Source organism: Apteryx rowi, unplaced genomic scaffold, assembly GCF_003343035.1.
Source record: "Apteryx rowi isolate R43461 unplaced genomic scaffold, aptRow1 scaffold_65, whole genome shotgun sequence".
In the NCBI taxonomy this organism is placed as follows: domain Eukaryota; kingdom Metazoa; phylum Chordata; class Aves; order Apterygiformes; family Apterygidae; genus Apteryx; species Apteryx rowi.
Window position 1 is genome coordinate 2,494,851 of NW_020450927.1, and position 9,053 is coordinate 2,503,903.

General features: G+C 55.0%; 1 protein-coding gene across 2 annotated transcripts; it reads right to left on the reverse strand.

Annotated features, from left to right (window-relative positions):
* Positions 1–920: 920 nt before the first annotated feature.
* On the reverse strand, positions 921–8,484 carry RGS16 (regulator of G protein signaling 16). Of its 2 annotated transcripts, XM_026084744.1 has the most exons (6): positions 8,410–8,484; positions 6,923–7,024; positions 6,130–6,191; positions 4,956–5,039; positions 4,401–4,567; positions 921–4,120 (listed from the first exon to the last, which is right to left on the reverse strand). In XM_026084744.1, the coding sequence occupies exons 1-6, from the start codon at positions 8,451–8,453 to the stop codon at positions 3,920–3,922; spliced, it is 660 nt and encodes a 219-aa protein (XP_025940529.1). In that variant the 5' UTR covers positions 8,454–8,484; the 3' UTR covers positions 921–3,919. The 2 variants fall into 2 exon arrangements, with proteins under 2 accessions (XP_025940529.1, XP_025940531.1); XM_026084746.1 differs by lacking the exon at positions 4,956–5,039.
* Between the last annotated feature and the right edge of the window lie 569 nt (positions 8,485–9,053).

The window sequence follows — 9,053 nt, forward strand, 5'->3', positions numbered from 1 at the left end:
GCGCTAAAACCCAGCCGGGGCCGTCCGTTTCGAGGCGGGTTGCCTCAAGGACGAACGCAGCCCCGTGCTTCCCTCTAAGGACATCTCAAGTGCTCAATCTCTCAAAAAGATTTTTAATCCTAATTAAATTTTCTTGCTTTTTTTTTTGTTTGCACCGCTTAAATATCTTTTAGGGACAATCAGATTTAAATTAACTTCAAGGTCGGCCAGACAGACTGTTGCTTTTTTTTAGTTAGAAGCTTCGGTAAAAAAAAAAAAAAAACAGAACATGATTTTGTGTTCATCTGCTTCAATACTGCTTTGCTAATCTCAGCGAGTGTTTCTTGCTGGATAATTGCAGTACTTCCTGGAAAACTTTCATTTCACTTCTTCTTTCTCACATGCACTAAAAACAGGTACGCATGCAAATTGCAGTGATTCTAGACCATCCCATTGTCAAACAAGGCCACACAGTGAAACAGTGAACAAGAGAGAAGACAGGAAATTTAAACTGTCTTTCTCGAATTAGGTGGATGGCAACTGCAGGGAACAGAAAATGAGAAGAGTCTGTATTTTTACAGTGAATGATGATTCCTGGGCTCTGTACGGCTGCGTTAACAGAGACGTACATACGGCTTTGCAAACACCTCAAGAGATGTTATAGCAGCAGTTGCTTATGAAGGACTTTTTAATGGCAGAGACTGGCTTGGGCTAATAGTGTTGCCTCGGGATCTAAGGACCCCTGAATTGCTGTTACCTTTGATGCTAGCTCCTCCTTGGCAGTCCACTTACATTCCCCCCTTCTGAAGCAGGGCAGTTAATTTTGGCTTCAAAACCAAGCAATAAATAACAAGATGACAGCTTAAACCCACCTTTATTTGGTGCATTCGCATCCCCTCCACACAGCCTCTCCGAGCTGCGCTCGGGCCCGTCAGCCGCGCTCCGCTCCAGCACGTGCTGCAGCCGCTCCGGGCACGCTCGCGCCCCGGCCCCACCGCTCGGCGGCCCCAAAGCCTCCCGCAAGCGCGCTGCGGGGCACCGCTCGGACCTCGCGGAGACCAGTGCTGCCAYAGAGGTACAACGTTTCCTCATACCCCCTCGTGCCGGGTACTTTCCCCATCAGAAGAGAATCCGATAGTCAGCAGAGTTGATGCTAAATCAAATATTATTTGTGACAGTGATTGAAAACTCAGTTTTGCAAACAGCAGCCCTAACTTGATTCCTCCTGTGCTTAACAGACAATGGTGTCTTACTGATATTAAACACGTGTTGTGAACTGTAATCCTGTAAAGTGCTCAGAAAATGGCAAGCAATATAAACAATACTAAACATCAGTCAATAGATTCAAAACTTAACTTCTGCCTTCATTGTTTCAGTGAACTGTTCATGTCTCTTTAATAAGCCAAATATCATGAAGAACTTTTCCTCTTASAAAAATCTTCCCCTTCTTTTTCTATCCGTTTCTGATATTGTAACTTTTAAAGCAACTGTAAATGCCCTGCAAACCATGCAACACAAGCACCTTTCTTTACACTGTATGCTTTGTAATACAGTAATCCAAAATCAGTATGTAAAAATAAATCAGAAGCCTTCATCCAAAAACCCATGGTGTCACAGTATTTTTCTCTTTACATTTTATAATAATGACATGTTAGTAATGAAAACGGACCATTGTGCGTTGTTCACTTCAGTAACACTACGAAGGTGGTTCCAGTTGTAAAAATAAATAATAAATAATAAAGCAGCTAACATCTCCCTGCAAATGCAGCCGGAACCCACCGAGACTCAGAGGTAGAATCGGGATGGGGAAAGCGGAAGAGGACTCCCASCAGTGTCCCGGCGCCGGTTCTCGAGACTCTCCCTTGCTCCGCTCGAACAGCCATAAAATGCCGGAGTAATCCTGTGCTCTGACTCAGGCACGTGCTCCGAGGGGGCCAAGAGAAGGCTCCCCCGGCGAGCAGTGAGGAACAACAGAACAAGGACCTCAAGGTTCGGTCTTGGGCTGGTCTCGGGATGAACGGAGGCAAGCGCGGCCGCACAAGGCTCTCGTCTCGCTCGGAAACCGTGCTCGCGGCACGTGCTCCCTGACCCAGCACCGAAAACCCGAGACAGCTCTGCACTAGTTCCCGACGCAGCTGCTAGCACCGTGGCTGCAAAATGGATCTACGGCTTTCTGGTGTAGCTGCAGCCCCAGAGCCCGGACTATCTCGGGGAGCTCTGGGAGCCATAAACACCTGCTCAGCAGGGTTTCTGAAGCGCTTGCACCACAGGTCCCCGTTTGTGAAATGTTCTGCCATCCCCACCGAGAAGCTCCTCCTGTCTCCYGCTGAATTCCCAGCGCGCAGCTCCCGCTTTTGGATGGCTCACCACGTTTCTTTTAAAGCGCTGCGGCTGCAGACCGGCTTCACCAGCTAAGGGAACACCAGGCCCGGTTTTAAACCGGGGGAAAGCTCCAGGTTTTCTCTCCCACATCTCATTAAAGGAACTATTTTCTCCATAAGACCGTTTATGAAGAATATAAATTCCACAAGCCTGAGGTGGAGGGACAGCCGTCTGCGTCATTCCTTGAACGCCGCAGCACTCCTACAGCACTCCTTTCCTGGTATGGGAGGCCTGTTTGAGGAAACGGCTATATTTAAGGAGAACATGTTCAAAATAAAAAGTTTTCAGTAGGATCACTCACCAAAGTGTATGATGTTTTGCATCAATATCTTTGTCTAGACAAGCTGCTAGTCTACGTGCCAAGATGCCAGCCACAAAGCTCTATTTAAGGGGAGAAAGGAAACAGCACAGACTGCAAAGTGTCCTTCTACTGCCGTCAGCAGTCCTCCAAGCTCACGGTAAACCTTCCGTCTCAGACCCCGCTAGCAGCCCTGCCAGACTAGAGCTCTCACGACTGCAGTTCATGTATTTTGCTCTGTGGTCCCATTACAGGTCTGTCTATTTACCTCTCTTAGGTTTGTATATAGAAAATGTGGAAGGCATGCTAAATGCTGCAACATGTAAAGTAATTTAACTTACAAGATCCTCAGAGCAAGGGACTTGTGTGTGCTTTGAGCAGTGCACTTCTATAAATATATATTTTATAACAATAACAACAATAAATAATAATAATAGTCATAAAAAGTTATGCATGTGACCTAAGATTAGGTGCAATTTAAAGGTCATATAGCTTAAGAAAGGGATAAAAATACCGATGCTATGCCTATGCTGTACTGGAAGAAGGTACAAAGCTTTGATGCAGCGCATGCACAGAAAACAGCAGAATAAGAATCTTATGATCAGGACAAGACAGGTGGAGGGTCCCGCTGGCCGAAATTGCCAGGTAGTCTTTGGACTTTTATTCTGCATGTTCCCTCATAGGAAAAACCCTGTGGGCAAGTCTGGGCTGTCGCCCTGGGCACTGCGGGAACTGCAGACTCCTGTGCGCTATCCGCAGCTTACGGTCGTTCGTGCAGGTCAGAGGCAGGGTCCTGAGAGCAGGCTGAAGCTCTCCTGCTACGCGCAGTTCAATGCTTGGGGGAATCCAGTCTCCTCTSCCTGGACTTGCAACCCAAATCGGATGTCTGTCTTCCTTCCTCTGCGGTGTGCAGGTCTCCCGTCGCACGCTGGTGCTGCAGGGGGAGGCACTGGGCACACGCTCGCAGGGGAGCACTTGCTGCCCGGGTCCCTCCTCCGACAGTCCCATTTCGCGGTTCCCCACCCCAGCAGTGGGAAAGCTTGTGGTGGGGAGGGAGGACCACTCTTCGCAACAGCCTGATGGGAAGCGGAAGCATTTGAGGTCCTGGGGGTCCTGACAAAATCCCAGGACTTCAGCCGAAACCCCACCGCGTGGTCCTCAGGCCTCACAAACCGTCTCTCAGCCCCCAGCCTCTGCTGCGGTGCCTCTGCCTTGTCCCATAGCTCTTCCCCCCGGCGCGGGCGCGGGCGCTGGCTCGGGTCAGGTATGCGACCGCTTGCTGATGCAGCGGCTGGTGGCCTGCTTTGTCATGTCCTGGTAGGAGGCGGATTTCAGGAACCTGGGGTAGGAGTCCTTCTCCATCAAGGTGCGGGTTTTTGCCTGGGCTTCGTTGAAGCAAGCAGAGGTGGCACCCGAGAGGTTCTTCCGGGTAATCTCCCTGGTTTCATGGTCGATATTCACCTGCAAGGAAGGAGGGTCCATAAACATTAACTTGGCATTAGCTTCCCTCCCATGTGGCAAGGGAAACTGCTTTCTCCAAATGAGAGTAAAGACGCTTCCAGTCTTTATATTCCTTCATTCTGGAACATGACATGAGATTAAAAATAAATGCTTTTGTGAACGGGAATGAACAAATTGAGTTGAGGAAGGACTTTAATAAAGCCCACTGGGACGTTTTATTCCTTTCACCCCTCTGCTCAGTGTCAGAGCCACAGAACAGGGAGCCAGAAATCGTTCTCACCTCTCTGGGTGCCTCGCTTTGAACAAACTCCTCAAAGATCCTGTTGGCCTTGGAGGCTAGCTTCGTTTTCGACCGGGTCTTTTTGAAGTCCTCACAAGCCAGCCAAAAGTCCAGGTTCTCCTCACTGAACTCTGTCTTCAGGAAGGTGTGGAAGGCAGTCACCCCATCTGGGAAGAAAAGGGAAACGCAGGTAATGGGACAGAAGGGAACGAAAGGCGAGGGGTGCTCATCTCCTTCTTGGGAGGCGAGGAAGCCTGCCAGATGCAACGCTGCTGAGCAAGCGTCTCCCTGGGAGTTCAGACCATGACATCTACAGATTTCCTTTCCCTCTGGACAAATTCCACCCTCTGAGATTCTGCTAACTGGCCTCTAGACTCCAGTGAAATCCTTTCCCACAGACAAGTATTCCTCTGGTTTTATTTATCTGACCTTTCTATAATGAGTCTTCAGAGTATATTCTTTACAGCTTTGGAAAAGATCTAATTCTACCTAAGGAGAAATCCATTTAGGTACTAGTACATGGGGAGGAACTGAGCAACAATGACTTATTTTTACCTCTTGGCTGAGATCTAGAGGGAAGATGCTGAGGAGTGTGGGAGAGTACTTGCAGCGATGGTTTTGCTTCCAGGCTCAGAGAATCTATTCAATTACAAAGCGGGAGACGCTTGCTAGCCTTCACAGCACGCGACAAAGGCAGGAAAAAATTAGGCCTAGCCCAGACTAGCAGTATGGAAGGGCTATCTGTTGCTGTGGAATGACTTTTAAGGTAGAGCACAACTTTTACATTAAAATTTGGCAGTCCTGCCATTGTGTTCTTGCTGTAAAGCCCAATGTGAGGAAGGGATTACGTGCGGGACTCAGAAGGAGGTTCCCTCTCTAGGTCAGGAGGGACGCTCTGAAGGGGGGAGAGGGAGGCAACGCCTTATGGAAATCCTGTGCGTCACAATATATATAGCAAATTTTGAATGGAAGATGGATATATATATAACTCAATAAAGCAGCTGAATTCTTTCCCCCTGTATAAGAGTCATCCCCAGAGGCATGGGTCAGACAGAGAGAGGGCAGCAACATAGTCTTCCGAGGAATAAAAATTCATGCAGAAGTGGTGGTGTTACTGTGCAGTGGAAGATACTGACAGGCAGACAGAGCTGCCTTTTTGTGAGTGCGGGCAAAGGGAAGCTTGGGGTAGGGACAGCTCAGGCTGCTTACAGAGAGGTAGGAAAAGGAGCAGGTGGTTGCAAGAAAGAGGCAACAGAGGGATCAAGAAATGATGGAGTCGTCCAAAAATTAATGCTTACGGTGCATGGGAGAGTTTTGTGAGGCTGCTGCTGCTTTCTGCATTGTGCCAAAGGGAGAAGGAAACCCTACCCTGCTACTGCTACATGCAGTCGGCTCGAGATCACCCCCATAACGTTCTGGGCCCAAGGAAGTGGCATTGCACGGTGAGACAGTGCCCATGCCCCGGAGGAAGGACCCAGGCAGAAGAAAGGGTTAAAGGTGCCCAGGTCTGTCTGACCAAGCTAGGCAATAACCCAGTTTATCATCAGCTCTGTCAGGGCACCGCTCTCCCGGGCAGGAAGGGGCCTCCTCCTAATTTCTAAAATGTCTGATTTGAGGAGGAGACAAGATTTCCTTGTACGCTGACGCCAGACATGCAATCACCCCCTCGCTCACTGAGACCGTATTTGCCCTGCGTGCTCCGATCAAGAGCGAACGAAATCCTACTCACTTTTACTCTTCAGGAGCTGGTCGAAGGACTCTCTCCATTCGAGCACCTCTTTTGAGGAGTCCCTGGAAGAGACAAAAGGCCGTGAGCTTTGCTTTCCCGCAGGCACCGTTTCCCCGGCCCTGCAGCGAAGGACGGGAAGGCTTCGTTACAAGCAGTCCCACGTACGAAGGGACAGGGCCAGAAGAGAGGCGGCAGCGGCGGGCAGGAAACCAAACGGAGGCCCCCAGGATCCATTACCTGTGGGGCCTCTTTCCTTTCTCTTTTTCCCTTTCTTTCGCCTTCCCCGCTGGCTCACCAGACCTCAGTTCCATAGCGTGGCTGTGGCCAGCTATTCTTCTGCGCAGGACCGGCAGAGGAGCCCCTGTGCCCTGGCACGAGCTCCGCAGAGCTCCCTCTGCAAGAAGGAGTCCTGCCTGCAGCAGTAATACTTAGTGCTGGGCTTTTAACGTTGGCTGCATTCCCCGGCATGCGCCAGTCACCGCTCCGAGACGCCCGCAGCCGCGTAAAGGCTCCGGGTTTCTGCCTGTCGCTGAGGCGCTGCTCTCGCGTGCCTAGTGCAAGAGCCTCGGCTCCCCAGTCTGGCTTTATAACCAGCGGAGCTGGGAAGCAGCCCGCCTCCCCACCGGCTGGGTGGGACCTGCGCGCTGCACACGGACGGGCAGGATCGTCCCCCGGGACAGGACGACACAGGCCGCGGGGACCATCCCACCACTCTGCCCCGTCCCCGTGCCTCGGGGCTCCTCGCCGTGGGCACGCCGGGGCTGAGACCGGGACGCGGCAGAGCGCGGCTCACCTCCACCTGGTGCCCAGCTGCAGCTTGCTGGAGGTCCCCATCTTGTGTCCCAGCTCTGGTTTATGAAGCAGGATCCCCAAGCGGGTCTTGAAATCCTTGGCTCTGGAAGGGGAGAAGGGCAGAGGTGGGATGGCGGGGCCGCTGGAAGGACGTACACGTGGAGGCGTTGGTGCCCACCCCGCGCTGGGGTGAGCCGCCACACCGGCTCGCGGGGGCTGGACCCCGACCCAACCCGGCGGGGCAGCCCTCATCGCAGCCCTTCGCTTCGGTGGCTTTCCTGCGTTCTGAGATACAGAGCAAATGATCGCCAAATCGCTTTTTCTGCTCCCTGGCAACCACCCTCAGCAGCTTCGATCCCTTCCCAGGTGTCACCGCATGCATTTAGAAACCATGGAGAGCTTTTTCCGCCAGCGCAGGGAGCGCAGCAGCTGCTGCGTGCCCAGCTGGAGCCCTCTCCTCCCCCCCCAGCCTGCTCGGCACCCTGCAGCGCCTTCAGGAGCGTCGGCCGGCCGAAGCCGGCTCCTTTTCCCGTCCCCCTGCTCCTCGGATCCCATGGCGGTGCTGCCTGCTCCCAAAGCGATCGCTTTCTGCTCGGCTGCAGCAGGGAGAGCGTCTCCTCCTTGGCGTCGCTGCAGCAAGGCTGATGCTCTCCTGCTTTTTTTTTTCCCTTTTTTGAGGTGCTGCAGGTAGCGTCTCCCTCCCGAGCAGCCGAGAGGCGTCCGCCACCGCCTCTGCCCCGCGGCCCGGCACGGCCTCTCGCCCCGGCAGCACCGCGCACGTACCCCACGCCTTCGAGCGCCGGGGAGCCGGGTGGCAGCCTGCCCCCGCGCCGCTCCGGGGCCGCCTGCACGCCGGAGCCCCTCTGCGGGAGCGTGCGCCGCCRCCGCCGCCGCGTCTCTGCAGTGGTGCCGAGGCACCTCCCCGCCGGGGAGCCTCTGCGGCAGCACGGCACGAGCTGCCTGCTAAATCCGCTCCTCTCCCCGGGGCAGCCCCGGAGGCAGCGCGGACCCGCTGCTATTTGTGGTGCTGCTGCTCCGTCAGGCATCCCAAGGCGCTCGCGCAAAAATAAGTAAGCGCTTAAATGTCACGGCAGCAGCACGGGGCTTTGCAGCCGTGTTTGGAAGGAGGGGTGACATGTCCCTTAATGTTTCAAGCGTGCTGACAAACACCGTCCTTCTGCTGGCAACCTGGAGCACGTTCTGCAATGATGGAGACAGCAAAGCGCGCCCAGGGCAGCCCTGTGCAACCTCGTGCCCCCGCGCTCGCTTTGCCTCCGCGTTTCCCCCCGATGAGCGTCACCGGCTCAGCCAGAACAAACCGCCGGGGCCGCTCTTCGCCGCGTGTTTCCGCGCAGCCTGCGCCCCGTTTCTGTCGGAACGGCACCGCGGCCGCAAGGGCGGCGGCTGGCCGGTCCCGTCCGAAGTTTGCCGCGCCTCTTCCAGAGAACCCGCCGCTTCCGAAAGCCGCCGCGCGCCGAAGCGCCTTACCTTTCCAGGCAAGCGACGGGCAGCGCAGCCCAGCCGCGGCACATGCTGCGGGCCGGGCACCGAGGCACCCGGCGGCTCGCGCGGTCCCGGCGGCTCGGGCGGTCGCGGCGTGGGCGCGGGCCGGCGGGGCGTCCGCGAGCCCGGCGAGCAGCGGTGCTTTATACCGGCGGGGAAGTGGGAGGGCTGCGAGGGGGCAGCCGAGCGCCGCTCCAGCCTCCAGCCAACCACGAGCTGCGCCGGCAGCGCCCGGGCGCGATAACGGCTTAGGTAGGTTCCTTTTGCGCCGCGAAGGGGGGGGTCGAGAGGGGCCCCGGCTCGTCCTTGAGCATCACAGTCATAACGGCTTCGCGGATAACGGGAAAAACCAGCTGGCTCCCRGCGACGCGCTCCGCCTGCTGAGAGGCGCCAGGAGGCGGCTGTGCCGACGGGAGAGCTGGAAGGACAAGCAGCGCTGATGCGCAGCAATTAGTCAGCTGGATCCTGCCGGCTGACGACTCCCGGTCCCCCCGTGTTGCAAAGGCTGGCGGGGCAGCAGCGGTACGGCGCGCTTTTCCCCAGGTGGCTGCCGTGAGGGGTCGCAGGCACCAGCGTGTTCAGGAGGCTTTGGGGGAACGGTTGGTGCTCTGCAGCGCAGCGTGCATGGG